Here is a 24,442-nt window from a genome sequence, read left to right on the forward strand (position 1 = left end):
AGACTCCATCTACTCCAGAGCAGCGGTTCGCAGCAGGATAGTGGACCTGTGGGAGCAGGATTGGGACCCCATGGGGATATGGCAGCACAGGTAGCTCAGGCGCTTGCTGAGTCTAGCCTCATCTGTCAGCAGGAGGCAATTCAGGTCAGGCAGCAGTGTTGGGCGAAGGAGAGGGGTGTCAGACGAGATCTCGCCTCGATTCAACGGATGCAGCAGTCTTCGCCAGGCTCTGAGGAGCTCAGACAGCAGGAGGTTCGGGCCCGAGCCATGCTAGAGGAGATCACCCAGCGATGCTCAGAGTTCTCGTTTCATGCTTCCAAGTCCTTCTGGGCTAGGAAAGGCGACAGGATGTGCAGAGAGTTCTTTAGGACTCATGGTCAAAGGTCAGCAGGGGAACAGCTCCGATCTCTTAGAGCGCAGGATGGTCGTGTCAGGACAGATCCAAACGAGGTCCGAGACTTGGCGACACATTTCTACAGATCACTGTTCCAGCAGGAGCCCCCAGACCCTCGTGGCCGCCTATGCAGAGAGGAGGTGTGGAGGTCTACACCGCTGCTCGTGCAGCCTAGCATGAGTGATTCCCTTCTCGCTCCTTTCACCGTGGCAAAGATGCAGGATGCGGTGAGCGCTATTGATGGGCAGAAATGTAGACCCCCTGATTATGCAGGACCAGGACTGGAGACTCTAGATATGGGAGGGCCGTTCCTTGACAGAGGTGGAGTGGGACCCAGGGGAGTGGCGCTGGCCACCATTGGACACCTCAGAGAACCCTACCCCCTTCTTCTCTTACAGTGCGCATACTAGTAGGCGTGCTCTTGGGGCTCTCCAGTGCGGGCTACCCACACAGGCACATAGTTGGTATGCCAAAGGGATATCTCTCATCTTTCTTCGCACTTTCTGGAAGACTCTTTGGGTAAGCTGGCGGCCGAGGAAGATCTCTTACTTTCTTTAAATGGTGGCACACAAGGGGCTACCAGTTGGCAGCTGGCTGAGGCAGATGGGCCGGGAACTGCCAGATGTGTTTTCAAGAGGAGTCGTCCCTGAAGCACTGCCTTTGGAGCTGCTCGCATGCACAGACAGTTTGGAAGGGAGTCATGGGGATCTTAGCGAGGGCTGCACCCGAGCTAGGACCGATCACTTGGGGAGCTGTTTGCTGGTGCAGCACCAAGATGGGACATCACTTGGCTTATGAGTTCTCTAGGCAGGATCCAGTCTTCTTCATCACGCAGGCCACCTGGGCATACATGGACAGCTTCCCTTGGCATCTGACAGAGACAGATGCAGGAGCGATGACTCGGCACCCAGTTTGGGAGATCATAGCGAGCATAACAGGCTGGCATATCTGGACTTCCAGATGCGCGCAGACCGTAGGAGATTTGGCTTCTTCAACTACCCATACCCTAGTAGACATTTGGAGCACAATCATTCACACGCTCAAGGGTCCGTGGGATCAGATTCAGGGGGAGTCCCGGGCAGGGAAGGAAAAGAGACCGCGCTTCCTTCGCGACTGGGACCACCGGTCTTCCAGCACTCTGCTCAGAGTCTTCACTGGCATTACGCCCCCCCTACCGTGGTTGTTTGTCCACTCTCCGATGATTATGCCCTGAGAGGCTTGTAATTAGCATTTTGGCTCCTCCGGCTGTATCCATTTTGTGATTACAGCCCGCTGGCCTTTAGGCCCTCTTGTACTCTCGCTTTCAAGTAATATAACTAGCACTACTTTTTGCACCAAAAAAAACAAAAACAAAACAAAACAAAACAAAAATGTTGTGGCCGATGCACTTTCCAAGAAGCCACAGCCTGAAGCAGTCTCCAAGAAACCCAGTGTTTCAGCAGTGAGCATTGCTTACAACAATGTGATAGATGTGATGAGGATCAGCAGGTTAATGATGCTGATTTTTCAACTATTTATGATCAGCTTTCTGATGGTCGAAGGCATGATCACTATATGTTGAAAGAGAGTTTCATTTTGATGCATGGACGACTCTGTGTCACTGATCAGATGCAACAGAAAGTCATAATGGAAAGTCATGCTCCTCCATATGCAAGACATAGGGGAATTACAGCAACAATTACAACAGTGGAGCGATACTTTTATTGGCCATCTTTGGGGAAAGATGTGGAAGAATATGTGAGAACATGCATGGTTTGTCAGAAAGTAAAGTTTGACAGGCAGAAGGCACCTCCCTTTGCCAATTCCGGATAGACCATGGCAAAGCATAGCTATGGATTTTGTGTTTGATCTTCCACATACTCCTACTGGACATGATGGATTGTGGACAATAATTTGCACATTTAGCAAACAAGCCCACTTTGTGCCAGTAAGAAAGAAAATTACAGTAGATCAAATGGCCGAATTGTTTCTGCAGCATGTCTTCAAGTATCATGGGATGCCTGAATCCATAATCAATGATAGAGATCCGAGGATGACCAGCCTCTTTTGCAGAGGGCTGTTTGAAAATATGGGCACTACGCTGAATTTTTTGTCATCTTTTCACCCCCAGTCGGATGGACAATCGGAGCAAGAAAACACTACCATCTTGGATATGTTTAAATGCTATGTCTCAGACCACAAAAGCAAATGCAAGCATTATTTGCCTTTGCTGGAATATGCTTACAATAATACGGTGCACACATCCACAGGTAAAGCACCTTTTGAAATAGTGGAAGGTGCCAAGAAGATACCTCCCATTTTGCATACAAAAGAGAAAATCTTCGAAGCTGATCGTTTTGTGGACAGCCTTGAAGAGCCTTACAAGAAGATCAAATATGCCTTGCAAAGAAGTCAGGACAAACAGAAAAGAGCAACAGATAAGCACCGCAAAGAAATTGGTATTCACAGAAGGTGATTGGGTTTTGCTGCATTTTCAGAAGGCGAGACTGAAAAATACGAAAGGCAAGAAAAGGTTGTGCACAAACATGAACATGCGTTACTATCTTTCCAGGTTTCTAAAAAGATAAACGAGGTAGCTTACACGCTAAAGTTGCCTCCGCATTGGAAGATACATAATGCCTTTCATGTGAGCTTATTAAAGCAATATCATGGAGATGTTCTCGAGAATTTACCTGATGAGGTACAGCCTGAAGTGGAAGAACAGGATGAACTTCTGATTTTGGCACACAGAGATAGAAATGTCAAGGGTAAAGTTATCCATCGCTACTTGGTAAAATTTTAAAATTACCCATCACTTTATGCGAAATGGATGGAGGAAGGTGAACTGGCAAATTCACATGGGATATTGCAGCTTTACCTTGATGCTTTCCAGTTAGAGCCGACTGCGGTCCGGGCTCCTACAGGTAGTTCAACAGAGCGAGTGTCTAGAGCATTACCTGGTGTTCGAGAGGGGGGTAGCAGTACAAACGGACTCACTGTGATTTCATGAGGTCGCTTGATGTAAGTTTCATCCGAGATACTGAGCTGACAGTATTTCTAATGTGAGACTTCATGATATTGATGCATCTTGACTATTCATCGCCGAGGATCACATAGATTTTGAGCAGTGTATATGGATGGATGCATGCCTTTCCTAGCCATATTTTCACAGTCTCTATATACTATAGCTGCGACCTTCTTGTATACTCTTTCATGCTATATTTCATGCTCGCTCCTGTGTTTTGCGGCAACTAACTGCGGTTTGCTGTTTCAAGAGAGGGGTATGTCACGGAGGCGTGAAATTCTAAGTGCTTTAATGTACTACAAGACCGTGACAACTTTGGTTTTAAAAGTCCAAGCACGGGCTTAATGATATGTAATTAAACGCGGCATGGTGCCTTCCACATAAGCGTAATTAATCCCTAGGCCCAAAGGCATTCCAAGGAATTAAAAGAGTGCTTCTTGGAAAATGATGATGTGGCATTTTTAATGGGCCCCCTAGAGGGCCATGTACCTTCAGCGGCCCCGCTAGAGTTCCAGGTGGCTCTAGTGCCTTCTACCTGCTCCTTTGCCATTCCTGGACCTTCGTGGGCCTTCTAAATTTCACAAGTGTGGTTTTGTCTCTCATCTTCTCCCTTTGTTGAGATTTTGGACTGGTTTTTCAGCCTCCTTCAGCTGAATTCCGTTTTTCTTCATAACTCCTCACCCGTTTGGATACTTGGACTTCCGTTTGGCCCAATGGCTTCCCCTCTGCCTCCCCTTCGCAGTGATATGCTTTTCCCTCCGTGCATTTGGTAGAACGGGCAGAGTTGAGCACTTCTTTTGCTGGTCGAATTTGCAAAAGTTGCTTTTTATGGACCTTTTTGCTTCTACAGCCTGCTGGGCCTCTCCTCTTGCAAAGCTACAGCTTTCTATTAAATTTCGAGTGGTCCCACGCTGTGGTTGACTGGTTTTTCTCAATTTTGGAGGACTTTCCGACAATGAAACTTCTCCCAAACCTTCTCAATGCATTCCTCTTTGAAGCACGCCTCTTTTGAGCCCAAGAACTCCCACTTCTTCGCGACAGAAGTGCTTCTTTTCGCATTTTTCAGTGGAATTCTTGCTGGTCGGCTCTTGTAAATGCTCTTTCTTCATGCCTTTGCACTCCTCTTTGGCTGAGAATGCAATTTGGAATTGGCTACTATGTCCTCTTGACGATTGAGGACTTGGTTCGAGTTTTCAGGGCTTGGTGAGTTGTGATTTTGCTGCAACAATTTCTTTTTGCCATAAGCTATTGGTTGGCCTCGTGTGCCATCTCTTTCTTCGTTTACAGGTGCCCAGGCAGTGCTACATGAGTCATTGTTTGGTTGGGTACTTTGCTGATTTTATTTTTGAGCTTTGAAAAGCTTTGTGAATGCCATCTGGAAACCACTCAAAGAGAGTGCAGCTGGGGTGCAGTGTGATTGCATTTGGACAGCCAATGGAATCGCACTCGAAAAAGAGAATGCCTTTGGGTTGAGCCTATGGGTTAAGTTCACTTATGTGATGGTGTTCTATGCTCGAAAGCCTTGCGAAGGCTCAAGGAATCGGGGCTGCGTGCTCAGTTGCAGGGAAGGTCTCCCCGATGCAACTTGTACGATGCAACTTGTAATCATTTCACTGTGAAGTACAAAGAAATACCGAAAGGGGCACCACGATGTTTGGGGCCAATCGGGTGCACTTGTCTATGTTTGTTGAGCAGGGGCATTCTAGCCTCCATCCCTTTTTCAGTGGTTTTGTTTGTGAACAAATGGGTACATGCCAAATGGTGATCATGCAATGGTTAATGGTTGTGATATATGCTCTGTAAATAAGTGCTGAAGTGATTAAAGGTTTAGTTCCACTGCCCTCTGAGAGATTAGAGGCCGGTTTCATTATGTCTCAGTCCAAGTACGTTCACAAGCTCTTGGACAGATTCAACATGCATGATTGCAAGCCTATGTCCACTCCTATGGAGCCGGGGCTGAAGCTTACAATGCATGATGCAGGTGAATCAATTGATGTCACACTCTATAGCCAAGCTGTTGGATGCCTCATTTATCTCTGCAATACACGACCTGATATTCAATTTTCAGTTTCTCAGGTGAGCAGGTATATGCACAGCCCAAAGATTAGATGTTGGCAGGCTGTAAGCCGCATCTTCCATTACTTGCAAGGTACTAAGTCTTTTCGCTTGATGTTTCCTAGGGGAGTAACTTGCAGATGCATGCTTACAGTGACTCAGATTGGGTTGGAGACTATGATACTAGGCAGTCCACCAGTGGGAATTGTTTCTTTCTAGGACATGCTTGCATTTCTTGATTGGGCAAGAAACAATCTACAGTGGCTACCTCATGTGAAGTTGAGTACAGGGCAGCTGTCACAGCGACAGTTGAATGTGTTTGGCTGCGTCGTTTGTTTGCTCATCTTCATCTTTCATTGGAGGGTCCTTCTCCAATTCTCACTGATAGTCAGAGTGCTATAGCAGTGGCAAAGAATCCTATGTTTCATGCTCACACAAAGCACATTGAGGTTCACTATCACTATGTCGGAGAGAAGTTGCATGCAGGAGAGATCAGTATGATCTATGTGTCAACACATGACAATGTTGCAGACATCTTCACCAAAGCACTTCCACGGGAAAAGTTTGAGGCATTTCGCAGTGCCCTGAACTTATCTTCTTCTAGTGATTGATCATTTCCTTGTACATGACATTGGCACTGCAGGGGGGTGTTAAAATTATTATTATATTCTAGCAGTTACCAATGTAATGTAATAAGTAGGTTAGAGACACTTTTCCCTCTTTAAAAGTTTTTCCCCCTAACCACAATTAGTTCACTAACTACGGTTAGTGAAGGATAAGGTTTTGTCACTGAGACAAAGCCTTTCCCTCTTGTTATATTTCCTCACTTCATCTATTGCAAACTTAAGTTCAGCTCTCTTGCTCTCTCACTCTCCTCTTTCCTACACATCTAAGGTTGTCCCTCTTCCATCTGTTGGTCATTTGCAGCCACATGTGCAGCCAAATATTCAGCCTGATATGCATCAGGACCATTTGCACAGGGCTCTTGAGCAAGAAAGAGCTGAAAACCAAAGCCCAAAAAGGTACCCGTTGGCTCCTTGACACAATTAAAGACAGCAAACAAGAAACTCGTCTTTCAGCCCGTACTAGAGCAGCTGTCCTAAAAGAGCATGCTAGTTTTGATGCCTTTCAGAATGATTGTGGTTGAAGGTTACGCAAGCTGAATTGGATTCTATCCATCAGAAGAACACTTGGGAGTTGTGTGATTTGCGTCTCGGCAAGAATGCCATTGGAACTAAGAGGGTTTATAGAATCAAACGGAAATCTAATGGTTTAGTGGACCGTTACAAATCCTATGTTGTTGCTAAGGGCTATGCTCTGCAGCATGGCATTGACTTCAAGAGACTTTTGCTCCCTCTTCCAGAATCACTACTATTCACATTGTTATTGCCTTTGCTGCCAACTTTCATTGGGAGATACATCAACTTGATATCAAGACAACTTTCCTTCATGTGCATTTGCAGGAAGAGGTCTATGTTTCTAACCTCCTGGCTTTGAGGTTGACGTTTCTGAAAGCAAGGTATGCTGCTTTAAAAAAACCCTCTATGGCTTTAAGCATGCACCTCAAGCTTTGTATTCCAAGATTCATACTCATTTTCTCACACTTGGCTTTCAGAACAGCTCTACCAAGGCTACCCTTTACATCTGCAAGCGTGGGACAGATTTGCTGATTTTAGTCCTTTATGTGGATGACATGCTTGTGACTAACACACATGCTCAGCAAATTGCAGATTTTAAGCTTGATTTGCATAAGAGATTTGCTATGTCTTGTCTTGGTCTTTTGCACTACTATCTAGGCATCCAATTTGCGAGGAGTAAGGGGGGTATTTTGATGTCACAATCCAAGTACATTGAACAGCTTTTGCAGCGTTTGCAGTTTGAGGATTGCAAGTAGGTATCCACACCATTAGAGCCTGGTTTTCACTTCTCTTCTAAGGATGGCAGCGGTACATGTGATGTCACTCTCTATCAATAGGCAGTTGGTTGTTTGATTTACCTATGCCATACGAGACCTGATCTACAATATGATGTCTCACAGTTAAGCAGATAATGCACAGCCCATCTATGCACCATTGGCATGCCGTGAAGCGTGTTTTCAAATATCTCAAAGGCACTCAGCATTTGGGGCTTCTTTATGGGGCTGATACTTCACTTGTCATGCATGGATTCACTAATAGTGATTGGGCTGGTTGTTCGAACACTTGCGCGTCACACAGTGGCAATTTTTTATGCTTGGTACTTCATGTGTTTTATGCTTGGTACTTCAGGTTTTATGCTTGGTACTTCTTGGTTCAACAAGAAGCAGAGTACAGTTGCTACTTCTAGCTGTGAACCTGAGTACAGAGGAGGTTTTATAGCTACAGTGGAGTGTGTGTGGCTTCAGAAGCTACATGCAGATCTTTATGCATGTCAGATTGCTCCTACGTCATCTTCACTGATAGTTTGAGTGCTTTGGCACTTCGACGAAATCCTAATTTCCATGCTCGGACAAAGCATATTGAGGTTCACTATCACTAAGTCAGAGAGCGATTATCAGCAGGTGATATTCAATTGTCTTACGTTCCCACTCAAGACAACATTGGCAAATCGTTTTACGAAGGTTCTACCTCGAGCTAAGTTTGAGGCTTTTTGGCAAGCTTTAAACTTAGTTCCTTTTGTAACTTGATCTGTTGTACTCTGTACAATAATAGGTTGCTATATCCATACAGGACGAACATGTGCAACCATGACATTAGATATTTAGGTATCCTGAGCTAGGTCCAAGATACTTCAGCCCTTACCATGGAGGGGGGATTGTAGGCCATTCTATGGGCTATGCAAAGGTGCCACTTATTCCTTGGTATGTACCTTTTAGATCTAGTTATAGCCAGTAAAGGAGTATTGGTACTGTTAGTAGATGTACCACCTAGGTCAATTAGGACACTTAGTCCAGTTAGGACAATTAGCCCTAGGATTTTGTTATGTTGGCTTTCCCTTGAGCCTCCACTTTTCAGTTTTGAAGCAATCTATAACAGCATCTCGTTTTTCTCCTTCTCTACTCCATTTTTGAGCTTCCATTACTTGCCATAGCCAACATGCTCACGATGATGTCGCATCTGAGGTTGCTCCTCTTACATCTATTGGTCATTTGCAGCCACATGTGCAGCATGATATTCAGCCCCATTTACAGCCTCATATGCCCATGGTTGTTAAGACACTCGTGTCTTATGATAAGACACTTAAGACACGTGTCTTAACTTAAGACACCTTTAGACACTCTCGATTTTTTTTTTGTGGGTGTGTGTGCGCGCGCGCGTGCGTGGTGGGTAGGATGTAACAACACACATTGAGTTTGACTTAACCATCATTGATGGGGCCTTTGGATCCAACCCTGGGAGCGACCTCATTAGGATGAACCTTGTGAGCTTTGACTCTTAAGAGTCGAAAGTTTCCTTTCAATTATATTTATTGAGATGCAGATTTCATTCATGTTACATGTGACTGACGTCAGTGGGGATGTCATAGTAGCTAGTCCCGAACATAATGATAGTGAACTTCAATATGCTTGGTACGCGCATGAAAGATTGGGTTACGCGCAATTATACCTAGATGAATCCAAGAAGATTCCCAAACTCATCCTCTAAAAACACAACATAGTGCAGTTTCAATCTCATGATAGTCACTCACAAGGTTGAAAACCATAAACTCCATCATGCATAGCAGGGACTAGCTACTATGACATCCCCACTGACGTCATCAGCGCCCAACAGTGGGTGTAGACCATAGTATAAAAATATGCTCTCACACATACAAATCCACACACCCACACATACTTGAGCATCCATTTATACAAAGTCTTCGTACTGAGTTTCTGTCGGCACTCCAGAGGTGAAGGGCAGACTCAGCCATGATGAAGGCTAGCACTAAAGGAGAAGGCTAATCAAAAGGTAGTCCAAAATCTCTTCATTCAAGCTACAACTGCTTGTGAAGTCTAAACATTTTCATTTTAGTCTCTCCCCAATGAGCATCTAAATCTAAATCTAGCTGATAGGGCACCATTTAAGATAGAAAGAATTATCACAATACCAGCAGGCCGCAACTTGGACGAAAACTTCACAAGGTGAAATTTGCATGTCCGCTAATACAGCAGAAGCATATACCTAGATGAATCCAGGAACATTCCCAAACTCATCCTCTAAAAACACAACATAGTGCAGTTTCAATCTCATGATAGTCACTCACAAGGTTGAAAACCATGAACATGCATAGCAGGGACTAGCTACTATGACATCCCCACTGACATCATCAGCGCCCAACAGTGGGTGTAGACCATAGTATAAAAATATGCTCTCACACATACAAATCCACACACCCACACATACTTGAGCATCCATTTATACAAAGTCTTCGTACTGAGTTTCTATCGGCACTTCGAAGGTGAAGGGCAGACTCAGCCATGATGAAGGTTAGCACTAAAGGAGAAGGCTAATCAAAAGGTCGTCCAAAATCTCTTCATTCAAGCTACAACTGCTGTGAAGTCTAAACATTTTCATTTTAGTTTCTCCCCAACGAGCATCTAAATCTAAATCTAGCTGATAGAGCAACGCACCATTTAAGATAGAAAGAATTATCACAATACCAGCAGGCCGCAACTTGGACGAAAGAATTATCACAATACCAGCCATTATGCCAAAAGAATGCCTTTCAAAATGAATGTTGGTTGAAGGCTATGCAAGCTGAATTGGATTCTATCTATCAGAATAACACTTGGGAGCTATGTGACTTGCCTCCAGGCAAGAATGCCATCAAAACTAATTAGGTTTCTAAGATTAAACGGAAAGCTGATGGTTCAATGGACCGTTACAAAGCCCGTCTTATTGCTAAGGACTATACTCCGCAATAAGGCATTGACTTTGAGCAGAGCTTTGCCCCCACTTCCAGGATCACTACTATTTGCATTGTTATTGCCTTTGATGCCCATTTTCATTGGGAGGTACATCAGTTTGATATTAATATATACCTTTGTAAGACTAGAATAAGTCCAATCATACAAATTTAGATTTATTTTTTTATTTTTTTATTTTGGGGTTCTAAAGACCAAAAATCTACACAGAAAATAAAAGAGAAAATGAAAGAGAAGAAAAAAGAGGTAAATAAAAACTTTTAAGAAAAACAAAAGAAAGACATACTTGGCAAGCAAAGCAAGAAATAAAGAAGAAAGGAAGAAGGTGACTAAGCAAAAATAAACAAGCAAGTCAAGAAACTAAATCTTCCAAAGAACTAGAATACTCTCTCTGGCCGATATGAGAGAGGAAGAGGAGCTAGCCGATATGAGAGCAGTCTGGATGAGCAGCCAGCACAATACCACCGAGAGAGGGACACAGAGGCCACATGTGCGACAAAGAGCCCCCAGAGTACACTCTATTGAGGTCCGACCTATCACAGCTTTCCTCAAAGGAGACCGATAGAGACGAGGGATCATTCTAGTCATCTATAAAACAGCTAACTTGGCTAAGCTTATGAGAAATGATAGGGCAGCTATTGATAGATATTAAGACAGCTTTTCTCCACTCACAGTTGAGCGCATTGTTATTGCCTTGGTTGCCCATTTTCATGGGGAGGTACATCAGCCTGATATCAAGACAGCTTTTATTCATTTCACAGTTGAGCAGATATATGCACAACCCCTCTACGCATGCTTGGGCAGCACGCACACTCATTGGTTGGGCACAGCGGGACAGTAGCCCTGCGAGGTCCTTCAAGGCCTGGAGACAGCTCGAGAGCAACAGAGGACATGACGCATGCATTGGCTCCCTTGATAGGGATAGCCACTAGGACAATAGAGATTCATACAACAATCTCGAACTCATGGTAGGAGGGGCTATGTAGTCCTTGGACCCCCCACTATTGGTACGGCCAATTCTCGAGGACAGGGATTCCCCTCACAATGCGCATCTTTCGGAAGTCCCTTGGGTCCCACCGCCGCAGGTTCTATCGAATAGGCCAGGCGGCCATCTGTAGGTCGAGACAGATACTCAGATCCTTACATCTTCCTTTCAAGTGAAGAGCTTGACAGGCCCACTCCACGAATAAAAAAGACGAGCTGCTTCCAAGTTGTATCTGACTGCCCAACAACAGCAAGATTGCTGCAGTAACCTTTCCCTTCTTCGCAGTGGAAGACTGCACTCAGTTTTACCCCTTTTTCATCTTCTATAGAGGTTGCCCCGAAATTCAGCAACCTATAGGACGATTTGCACTGCAATGCAGTAGCTACAAACATCTACTCCCCGAGGAATATTGTTACTGTTATCAGATTTGCTTCTATAGGTTGTTCTACAGGTTTCCAATTCGTCTCTAACTTATCAGATTTGCTGCCCTGATTGCTAGAGTAGCAGTCCAATGTTGCGGATATTTCAAAGTGTACGGGAGAAATTGGACCAGGGAGCTTTCTTATTCCCTTTTGAATTCCCTTTTGAATTCAGTTTGTTAGAACTTTGGGATTCCTCAGGTTCTCAAGTTGCAGTCTTACTCTTTTACAGTATTTGGTTTGCAGTTATGTCCCTAGTATAGGGAACTGGAAATATTTCTTAGACTCTTGTAAATTGTGGCAGTTTACGATACTGAGAGTTTGCAATGATTTTCCTATTACAGGGAAAATGAGATCAGTTTTGGTATTAGCAGATTCCACGAGAGCTTGAACAACAAAGTCCCATTCCAATCTATCATATGCCTTATCAAAATCAACCTTGAGGAAACTCAGATTGGATATGGAAAAAAACAACCGCATAGAAATGGAGGTAGAAGTGTTGAGCCAATAATTCTAACAAGAAGATGATACCTCTCTTGTGAACCCTATGTCAGGCCGCTTGATTTTATCCCTCTGGATTATATCGATGCTAGACCCTTTCCCTTGTCCTTTTCTAGAGAGTCGACCAATCAGGGAGTGAATTCCTTTACCTCAAAGCTCATACTCCTTGCCCCTCATTAGCGTGCAATTGTTGTGCCATTAATTGCTGTAAGACATCTTCTAAATTTCCAATTCTTGCATTTAATGAACTGAGTTCACGTGGCATGGGGCATGATACTTGTTGTTAGGCGAACACCCCCCACCCGATGTTATTGGCCTGAAAAACACATGGGTAGAATGGTTGACAGAAACTTGGACAGCGTTAAAGCATGGCTTCACAAATGGGACAAGGTATTCGCCATTTGTGAAGTTCATAACGATATAATGATGATCCGAAAGGTCATGCATATGTTTAACGAAGCTGTAGATAGGTGGTGGATGAAGCATAGAAAGACAATGTGGCTCCAATCACTTGAGAAAGTTTTAACTAGAGTTCAGAAAACAGTTTCTACCGCCTCAAGAAGCTTCTAGAGCATGGGATAATAACCTACTTCAAGCAGAGAAATGTATCAATAGCAAAACACCGGTTTGTTCAAGTCAAGGATTATATATATAGCTTGAGCGACACAATAAAATGGAAATCAGATGAAAATATTCTAAGATGTTGGATGGCACAATAGCAATTGCATTAAACTATGAGGATGCTAGGAACGAACGACAAGTTTTGCATGCCCTAGAACTCGGTATGAGCTCCCGAAGAAACTGACTTCCATAGGAAATTTGTGAGAAAAGGGACAATACAGCAAGCCAATGATCAAGTCAAGCAAGCTAGAGTATTGGTAGTATATCACAACCAAGTACCACCATAGGAGTGAAAAGGAAAGTATCCCCTATGGCAGCCTCGGCTTGATCAGAGTCCTCCTTAACCCCTAAGCAGAAGGAAGAAGCAAGGAAAGAAGAACTGTGTTTCAGATGCCTTCAGTCGCATATTTGGAAGGATTGTCCGAAAAATAAGAGCCGTCGCATGGCTGAGATGATGCTCTCAAAAAATGCAATAAGGAGATGGAGGAGAATACTGAGGCTGCCGACTAGCAAATTCAGCTAGCAGGACCTTCACTCAGTTCAGATGGTAGATGGGAGTCCAACTAAGGTGTGGGACCAAAAGGTCACATAGTTGGGGCTACGCATCCAAGACTACGCGCAGAAGCTGGGTTTTAAAATTACCATACTTGCTCATGCAAAGATGTAACACTTGGAAGAAGAAAATCCTAAAGGGATTGGGGTGGCCTTTTATATTCTTCAAGGTGAGAAGGATCTTCCTTAGGGTTCGTGATTTCAATTATGGAGGTTTGCAAAACTCAACGTGAGCTTCTATTTCTTTGTTGTGCCTCTGTTGAGCCGAGTGTGGATACCCCAACACATTCCTCACCTACCCAAGATGGGACTCGGGAGATGATCTTATTAGCTGATAGACTGATCACACACTCAGTGAGTTTTATCATTGTTTTATCGATGAGTTACCCTACAGGTCACGTCGAAAAGGAATGTTCAATAGAAGATTCAACTCATTCCAAGGGCAGAACCTTGTGAATAGACCACCTTATAGGCTGAGCTTTGCAGAACAAGCTGAGTTGCAAAAGCAACTTGAAGAATAGCTCAAGCTCGGACATATTCAGCCCAGTTTCTCACCTTCTGCTCCACAAGTAATATTCTAGAAAAATGAAGATGACACCTTTTGGTTGTGTATCGACTACCGAGGGTTGAACAATATTGCTATTGAGCATAGATATCTAATGGCAAGATAGATGATATGTTGGATGCTGCATGGTGCTGTAATTTTTAGTACAATTAGATGTGAAATGCGACTACCACATCAGACCAAAATTCGAGCTTAGGACATGCGCAAGGCTACTTTTAAGAGCAGGTTTGGTCATTACGCGTTCCTAGTAATGCCATTTGGGCTTAACAATGCTCTAGCTACATTCATCATGTTGATAAATGACTTACTACACCCGTATATTGAAAATCTTGTAGTGCGCTTTATTGATTTTATGATGGTTTACAGCAGAAGTCTGGATGAAGATAAAGAACATTTGAGAAAAGTGCTCAGTACCTTGAGACAAGCTAGTCTCTATGTCAATAAAAGGAAAACTATGTTGTGTTGTGCAAGTTAAACTACAATATTTGGGCTTCATCATAGCTCATGATGGGCTTGAAATGGATCCAAAGAAGGTAGCTGCAATTTTAGTGTGGCCAATACCTGAGAATGTGACAGCTTTCCGATCCTTCTTAGGATTTGTACAATTCTATAGAAAACATATAAGAGTGTATTCCGATATTGTCTCTCCATGGACTAAGTTGACCTCAAACAAAGAACGTTATATTTGGGAAAGAACAACAAGAGAGCTTTGAAGCAATAAAATTAGTAGCTTAAGGACCTATGTTAAACATTGTTGACCCCCACAATCCGTTTTTCATAGAAACCAATGCGAGCACCATTAAGGTAGGAGCGGTTTTATTACAAGAAGGGAGGCCAATTGCTTTCTAAAGCAAGAAGTTGTCACCTTCTCAGAAAAGTTAGCCAAATCATGAGCAAGAGTTGTATGCTGTGATCCATTCTTTTAAAGCATGTAGACATTGTTTATAAAGTCCATTGTTTTATGTCGATGTCGACCATAATTCTTTGAAATATTTTTGTAAGCAACCCTCATTTGAGTGGCGGCCAAGCAAGGTGGGTGGAACTCATGCAGGCACTGCACATGGAGAAACGGTGGCAAAGAGGGAAGGATATTAAAGTTGATGATGCCTTGTCATATGAGTTTTGCAGTATTAGAGAGCAATCTAATGAGACTAAAGTCAAGGAAACTCAAAAATATCCAAAGCCTTTGGCCTAAGGCGATTCATTGATTCAAACTGGGTACGTGAGACAACATCACCTTCTTAGAAAAGTTGGCCAAATCATCAGCAAGAGTTGTATGCCGTGATCCATGCTTTTAAAGCATGGAGACATTGTTTGTACAGTGCAGAGTTTTATGTCGATGTTGACCATAATTCTTCTCATATGAGTTTTCGAGTATAAGAAAGCATTCTAATGAGACTCAAGTCAACGAAACTCAAAAAGTGAGAGTATGTCAATGAAACTCAAAAAGTGAGAGTATGTCAAAAGCCTTTGGCCTAAGATGATTCAATAATTCAAACTGGGTAGATGATTAAAATACCCAATAGTCCACCCTTTCTTGGCAAGTCATTCATATTTTAGTTAAGAGACAAGCCACTATTATGTCAGAGAGAGGGGAGATCACATTGACCTACTGCTCTACACAAGACAAATACACAAGACAATGTTGTTGATTTATTCACCAAGGCACTACCTTGAGAAAAGTTTGAAGCTTTACACAAAGTTGCAAGATGTGAACACTACCACTAAAGGGGAAATTTGTTGGATTATGAGGAGTGTGGTATGAACACACCCTTGGGACACATGAGGTTTTTCCCCCTCGGATTAGTATTAGGGTTACTTCCTTTGTAGAGGATATACTCATCAATTTGACTATTTGTAACGAAGGGGGCAAAAGGGCTAGCCCTTTAGCTAGAGTTAGTGGGAATGTGGAGGGACTATATAAGTCCCCATCCACCACTCATTGTACACTTTTTGATATGACATCTAATCATATCTACTCTCCCTCCTTCCTCCTACTTGCACCCTTAAACTCGCAACCAAACAACAACTTTGAAAGCAAAAAGGAAGAAACGAGCAGAAAAGTAGAAGGAGAAAAGCGGAGAGAGAGAGAGAGAGAGAGGTAAACCCAGTGCTTACAAAGCTTTGAAATCGCAACCAAACAACAAAAACTTTGAAAGCAAAAAATTAGAAGAAGAAAAGAAAAGGGGGGGGAGAGAGAGAGAGAGAGAGAGAGAGAGAGAGAGAGAGATTTGGTTAAATCTCCAACACAACCCAACCTAACCTTGAAAATTTTAAATTACAAGAAGCACAAAGAAACAACACCTAATGTGCTAACACAAGGAAACAATGTACATTAAGACAACAGATTAAACACCAAGGAAACAATTATCGAAGGGACTTCCTTGAAGTATTTCTCAATGATCTATGCATAAACTCAAAGTGGGACGAGCACCTTAAGTACATTAGATTAGTATTGAAAGAATGTTGTTGTATCGAATATCTCTCAATCCCCTCAAATGCCAATTCTGAGTAACTGCCTCTTCAATCAAGAGACCCTTTAATTGTTGTCACTGCTTCAACCTTTGGAGTGGGTAGAGATGAATTGCATCGGCCATGCCAATCCTCAGTCCATAGAGTCCATATATATATGGTATGTCTGAGGCTTCATTACCTATGAGTTCATCCGTTTCTAATGCTAGAAGCACATCACTTATTGAAAGCATCTCATCAAAAGCCAATATTTTGTTCATGAAGTAACCTTCACATTCCAGATTATGATCCTAACGGTCTCAAATTCCTATGCGTTAATTACTATTATTATGCTATTTTCCCTCCTCCTTTGCATCTCTAAAATTTCAAGTTCAGCCAACCTCTAGACTCTTCTTGCCTCTTCGAGTTTTAGAAAAGAAGGCAAAAAGTCCGGGAGGGAGACAAAGTGAGAGAGGGTCTTTAAAAGCGAATATGAAACAAAACTAAAAATTAGGAAAGAAAACTCCTAGTAAATAAACAATGCTTACATTCTCATCCTTCTAACTTCTAAGTACCAAACAACAAAGTCTCATCGTGTAGATGTGTGCAGCTACAAGAGAGAATTGGTAAAGCTCACATAAGTGTGAAAGGCAAGCGCCCTAGGCCAAATGCATGTAGAGTAATCAAGTCGCGGCCAATGTTTTACAAGGTAAAAACTTAATGGTACATACATATCATGTAGTAGAAAAATGAACACTGAACCTGAACAAATATAAGCAACGAAAAAAGATATAAAAATTTCCTCAAAGACACATACCAATTCTCTTGAAAGCAGCGCTGACAAAAGGAACAACAAGGCACCCATGCGACTCCTAAACCCTGGCAGCAAGTTCTGAAGTTGATGTAGAAGAGTTGGCATTGATGTAAATGTACATGTTCTTACAAATCTTTGCACTTCATCAACTGAATCCAAAGATACGCCCTCTAGTTCTTTGGCAATCGCCTGGATGCAATAACAAAATATCTGAATTAAACTCAGAAAAAGAATCTACAGAATCATCAATCCATACCTCACTTTTAGCTTCCTAAAACTACATACCATTAAATGATTGACTTCAAGGCGTACATTATGAGTTTTAGTCTAGAATTATGTTTTTAATACTATTTTTTCCCGAAGACTGTATGTTATACCTTTAGTTGTATTACTGAAAATTGATCAGTCTTTTACGCTTAATCCACACATTTTGACATTGATATCAAAGTTGATCTGATGAGAAAGGAAGTGAATTTCATATGGTCTAATAAATAAAAATCACATTCAATAAGTTGAAGCAAGCTCTTTTAGGGAAACCGGTGCTTATTATGCTTGACCTCTTGAAGCCGTTTTAGGTTATGGCCAATGCAAGTGGTGGTTGTATAGGTCACAATTTGATGCACAGCACGCAGCTGGTTATGAAAGTAGGAGGTTGAAAGAAGCTAAATGAATTATGATGTTTATCAAAAGGATTTATTGTCATTCACCTTCTTGGTGTTGAATTTGCTACTAGTACAAATTAAGAGGTCCGGTATTTGCCACAAATACGTGAAGATGTCTATGACTATGTTACTAAGTGATTTATATGTCAGAAACATACGACCCTACAAAAAGGCAAGGTTTACATCAGTCATTGCCAATACCTCAAGCTATGAGAAAGCATAGCAATTGCATAGATCTATACTGAGTTCTAGAACTTTCGCGTAAGAACATTCTGAAGAATATACCTTTGTAAAACTAGAATATATCCAATCGTACAAATTTAGAATTTTTATGTGCTGAAGTCCAAATTTCTACAAAGAATAAAGAGAAAACGAAAAAGAAGAAAAAAGACGTAACGATTTTTTTTATACAACAAAAGGTAGACATACTTAGCAAGCAAAGCAACGCTTATGTCATCATCAGTGCCCAAGCATAAGCAGCTATACTGGGTTTCTAAAGCCCCACGGAGTGTCTTGGGCAAACCCAGTGCTTACTAAAATACATCAAATAAACAAAAGAGAAAGATAACAAGAACTAAAGAAGAAAGGAAGAAGGTGACTAAGCAATTATAAACAAGCAAATCAAGAAACAAAATCGACCAAAAAACAGGAATAAAAGAAGTGTAAGAACATTTCTAACTCCAGATTTCGCAAAAATTACAATAGTTGATGCTATCACCCTCTTGTACAATCGCCCTTCCCATTGCCACTTGCAAGCAACAATCCAACAAAATTAACACTTTGAATCCCTCACTACAAGATTTGTCTTTCTCGAGCTGGGTTCTACCTTAGGAAACTTTTGGAGGGTTGTGGGTTCGCGAAATGTGGCAGCTATTGGAAGTTTATTCTTCACTATAGGACGTTTTGGTGTAGACTAATACTTTTATACAATTTGTTTGGCTCAAAAGCCACAGTATGCTTTACTCGCTTTTCAAAAATAAAATAGGGAAAAGCTTACTTTTCTTGATTTTCACTTAAAATGGTGTGAATCCCTAAGCTTTGCAATTGTCTCACACCCCCTTGGATGCACTAAAATATTGCAAAATTTGGCCAAATTATGCACACTTTTCTTGTAAGCTGCTCATTGACAACTCATAGCATTAGATTTTGTTACTATATTTTCACGGAGGCATCATGACATGATTTAGACTACAACTCAAATTCGACAAGAAGGCCCATTTTATTTCACACAAGAAGAATATTAAGACTAACAAATGCAACCAGGCATACATTAAGCAAGTTTTTGTACACCACAATATATCCCTTAATCCAACATATTTAACCAAGACAAGAAATTCACAAGCAACTTTTGGAGAGCCCTATTTGATAAATTGGGTACGAACTAGAATTTTCTTCTTCATATATTAAAGCTATCGTCAAGACCTTGTTCGAACTCTTCATACAACAATGTTCATGACCAACAAGATCCATGCGAGAAGTATCTTACTATGCTGGAATTCGCTTATAATCATGCTATGATTTTTCCCAATGCATCATAGAAGGATCCAACAAGGGCTCATCCAAACCACGGCTAGCCCTAGGTAGGACATGAAGGATGCAACCCGTTAGCCCTTCACCCTTGCGCATGGTATAGCAAGGTCTAACAAGGGCTTAGTCATGTTTAGCCAAGCCATTGTTGCAGCATGTTTAGGGTAGGTGATCCCAAGGTGGCTCCATAATTAGAGTTACTTGACCTAGGCCTATCCAAGATTTTAAAACACAATCAACAACAAGTACATGGTTTGCAACAAGCGAAACCAAGAAAGGCCCACAATCTACAAAAGCCATTTTGCATGCAATCTACAACAAACCATTTTGAACATGCCACATTAACACATGCCTGCAACCATTTCTAACACCACCAAGCTTATGAATTACATGAGTGCCTCCTACTCCAACCATTAAGCACCCACTTCACAATTTCAGGTCCCCTTGTCAGTAGGTAAATTGAGAAACTAGTAAGCTGATGTAGATGTCAAGGTGTGCATCTATTTCCATTTCATCAACTTGAGAATACTTTAAGGGCACTCGTGCTGCGCATTGAAGACTTTGTCTTGAACGTTTAATTATTTCAATCACCAGTAGTCTTTCCCTCATGGGGGCAGCATGACACCTCAACTCATATCAAAATATTGTAGAATCATATGCATGCCACCAATGATGAAATAGGCCTGCAAAGAAAGAGCTAATGGCTAGCACTATAGGAGCTCCTGCTAGTTTAGCAAAGCACACTCTTAAGGGCACAAGTGCACCTAGTGAAATGTGGGTGGGTAGGATTCTAGCCTTTTTTTGAAATTACAGCAAGTCATTTTCTCTCTTGTATCACTAAAAGGAAAGAATGGAAGGGGAAGGGATATTTAATAATGACTTGTCCTTAAGTAATATTGTTTTCAAGAGCCCAACAGATGGATACTTTATTGGCAATTCTTTGCAACATGAATGAGGATCAAACTGAGGAATTGAAGTGAATGGACAACAAGTATTCAAGCCAACATCAAAGGGTTGCTACTCAATACGCACATTCTGTTGATAATGTTGATATTGACTATGGTGACCAAGATAAAAACCGTCGTAAGGACACATCTCACTAGAAACATCCAAGTAATGTGTCCTAGAGGAATCTAGGACAACTTGACCCAAATAGATGATCATGTATGTAATATGAGTAGACTCTATATCCTCAATGCATGCTTAGAGGCATAAGTGCAACCTTCCAATCGTTTAGAGTTCCAAACGTTTGGAGTTTCAAATGCTTGAGACCTTTAAAAAATCTACTGGTTTCTATTTTGCCAACAATTTAAACATGTGACCTCTGTACAAATGTCAAATGTTTCCAAATGTTTGGCATACCATTCAAATATGTTTGATAATAACTATGCTCACAGCCATTGTGTGTTCATCTAAGAGGATGCTTATGCATTTGAATGCCATCATCGTTTTGCGAGAACTACGGATGGCGAGCGACAAGGCCAAACCTGTGCATTCAACTAGCATAAATATGACAGCACAGCCTTATTACTACCAACTAGAGATAGACCCATGTTTATATAGCCAATACGTAATGACATGCCTACACAATGCAAAACTAGAAGCAACCCAATCGTATGTAGAGCAGCCAGCAAGTGTGCAATTCAGTAAATCTGATGAAGGTATGCCATATAGGTGCAACAATATGTTATGTATCTAATGTGGATGTGAGCGTTGAAGGCACTATATAATAACTAGGATACACTCAAAGGTTAATTGGTTTCAGAGATCACATCCACCTCCTAGTCATCGAACACTAAGTGACTATACTCATTAGGCTAAGCATTATTGCCTTACACACCAAGGCTTATTCGAAGATCACACCCACCTCATAGTCGAACATTAAGTGATCTCAATCTGTCCACTTTCAGCTAATCTCAACTTTCCACTTTAAGCTGATCTCAATTTGTCCTCATTAGGCTATTACTTTACAAACCCAAGGCTCATTCCCAAGGCCAATGGAAGTTGTAAGGAAGGACATAAGTTGGGAGGGTATGTGCAACGTGTCTCAATCACATACAAAATCATGATGTCTGTGATTAGGTGAAGGGTAATTTGGTAGTTGCCAATAGTCAAATGACTTGTAACTTCATTTAATACCTCATCATTGAGCTACGATTGGTCGAACACTATCTTGGGTATCAAATAGATGACAAAAAGGTCTATAAGGCTAGGGAAAGGCCATCACAATGAAGATGGTGGAATCATACCATAAGCTAAGGCCACAAAAAGACCCTCACCTTACGAACAATGGTGCAATCATACTATAAATTGCTGAAAAATGGCATGACAAGTGTCAAATTCAACTCATGATGACATACGTAGTGGATTTTTTGAAGAAGAGAACTTGCCAATGTTTGAAGTCCTCTAAGAGAAATTTACATTGAGGGCCACATGTGGTCAATAAATATGTATGTAAAAATAATAAATGAGATACTTAGTGTTCCATGGAAGATGCTAGAGGCCTTCTAGACTAAAGCACAAACATAGTAAGGATGGCTAAGCGTGCACACACGCACACATATGATGAATTAATGCAATGAAAATATCAGCACTAGCTAGACTAAAGCATACAATTCAAAGTGCAGCAGTTGATACAAAATGCCCATTGAATCCACTACAGGGCAAACCCTAGCATGAGGAGTTGAGGACTCAAGAGGCGTGAGGATGAAGCCTCCTGATGGGTTCTCATAGAAGCTAGAGCTTCAACCCCCTCTTAAGTGGCACACTCACACAGTGTGCCTGATCAAAATGCATCAACACATGCAGAAATGTGATACAACATCTGATGCCATGCCCTACAGTGATCGACATGGTGAGTGCTTTCCATGTGACTTGTAGCAAAGCCACATGAATTAAACCAATAGAATGGTGCCAAGTGACACCCATCCCTTCCGTGCATGATGAATCTATGTGAGGGTCCCCACATCATGTGGATGAATCTCTAATGCGCTCAATTAGAATAGTGACGGAGGATTCTGAAAATCAAGGTGATTTAAAGTTCTATGCTACACATCAACATCGGCGATATTTACCTAGTATTTGCGTTTGCGCAATATAATAGTAACAAGTGAATCGACATGGTTAAATTACTAATTGAAGGGGGTTTAAAAAAAGGTTTTTGCATTGAGCTTAACAAGCAGGTTACAATTAAGTATAGTAGGTTGTCGTTAGCAGATGATCGTTGATGATACTATTGGTTATGAGAGCATAATTATCAAGCACTCTTTTAAATTCATAGATCATGAAGAGCTCCAATTATCCTGTCACATGTCTATGAATTGGGGATTTACAATAAGCGTATATTGGCAATATTAGAAAAGAAAACAACATGCGGACTGAATCATAAAGTGAATGGGTCAACTAAGTGATTCTTGTTGAAGAACTGAAAGGAAAGCATAAAGCTTATGAAATGAAGAAAGGTAAGGTCCATATGTAGGCACCTCTTACATGAGCCACCAAGCTCTACAATCATCTCCTCAATCAGCTCCTAGATTCTCTCAATCATCCTATGTGGCATCTACCACCACCTAACAGTGCTTATGGGCACCTAACTGTGCCTCTAGCACACACACATAGAAACCAAGGTGTGCCTAGGGCATACACCTTGAGATATCCCATCATACCCCCCCTCAAGGGAATGCCTCAAGCTATGTCAACGATACATCTAGTCTCATAGTTTCTCATGCCATCTCATGGTGGTCAAGGATAAATCTATGGCTAGGATCTCATGCTAGCAAGGGATTCCCAAGGGTGTGAAGTAAACAAAAGGGATACATAAGACCTTCCAATGGTTATCTCCCCTGCAGGTACATGCACATAATGTCTACAGGAGGTACCATGGAAAACACATACACATGGCCTACATCATATGGTGACCAGAGGTGTTTACAAAGCACACAATAGTTTATTCCATTCATTTTGGAGGACTATCCAGGCAGAGTACCTCAACATAAAAAAAGAGAGATCTGGAGCATATATGGAGATGGTTCAAAAAGCATAATCTTCATAGGATGCCTCATCTTGTGGAGGCACATCAACTGAAAGTAGATTCGCAGTCTCTGGTTTTGTAGTTGCTTCCTTTTTGGCCTTACAATACTTTTCATGGTGATTGTTTTTGCCACAATGTTTGAAAGGATTGATCTTGAAGCAATCTTTTGAGAGGTGATTAGTATTCCCACAATGTTTGCAAGGTGAAAACTTGCCCTTTTAAGTTTTTATGGCATAAGCTGTGTCATTGCCTCTTCGGAGTTGCATGTGCCTCTCTTCTTCTTGAAGAGCAGTGATAAGACCTTCAAGAGTAGGATTAGGAAGATTTTTCAAAGTGGTAACAACATGATCATAATCTTCATGCATACTTTTGAGCAACACTGCCATTGCATCATCTATAGTGCTTGGAGAGTTCATAGAAGCAAGTTGAGTCATGAGACTCCACATATGATTGACATGGGCAGCCAAAGAAGTGCCACTAGCCCTATGTGACACCTAGGACACTTAGTCCTAGGTCTAGGTACTTGTACCTTATACTCCTTTGTTTTTTATTATCCAACTTTGACGTGACGGCTAAGGCATTTATCATCGACTCTTTTGCTACCTGCACTCTCTCTCTCCTAAGCGATCCTACATTGCTTGCCCAGAGGCGAACAGATGCAGATTTAGCTAGCGAGATCTTCTCACAGATCAGTACATGTTTTGTTGTGTGTGTTTGTTGTTAAGTAGTACACAGTGCACCTGATAATATCCTATCTAAGCCCGCAACAACATGGTATACAACTTATAGTGATACGGAGTTAATTAAGATGAAAGGGCAAGTGGCCAATCATGACGTCATTGTGTTGTTTAACTTAGTATCAACACACAATGTAATTAACTCCAAGCTCGTAAAGAGGCTGACAATAAAGATTAGTCCAAAAGAAAGCAATCTTAAGTGACAATTTTGAGATGTGAGAGCTAGCACCAAAAATAATATCA

The 24,442-nt window shown here is 41.7% G+C and overlaps 1 protein-coding gene across 1 annotated transcript in view; it reads right to left on the reverse strand.

Annotated features, from left to right (window-relative positions):
• The window catches only part of LOC147903240 (ubiquitin interaction motif-containing protein), a 115,632-nt gene that overhangs the window by 32,161 nt on the left and 59,029 nt on the right, over positions 1-24,442 (reverse strand). The window contains exon 5 of the mRNA XM_087373008.1: positions 17,247-17,432. Coding sequence (XP_087229134.1) covers positions 17,247-17,432 — 186 coding nt within the window. The remainder of the gene's footprint in view (positions 1-17,246; positions 17,433-24,442) is intronic.

This window comes from Dipteris shenzhenensis, chromosome 3 (genome assembly GCF_047967505.1).
Source record: "Dipteris shenzhenensis isolate YYH24624 ecotype China chromosome 3, Dip_SZ_1.0, whole genome shotgun sequence".
Lineage (NCBI taxonomy): Eukaryota > Viridiplantae > Streptophyta > Polypodiopsida > Gleicheniales > Dipteridaceae > Dipteris > Dipteris shenzhenensis.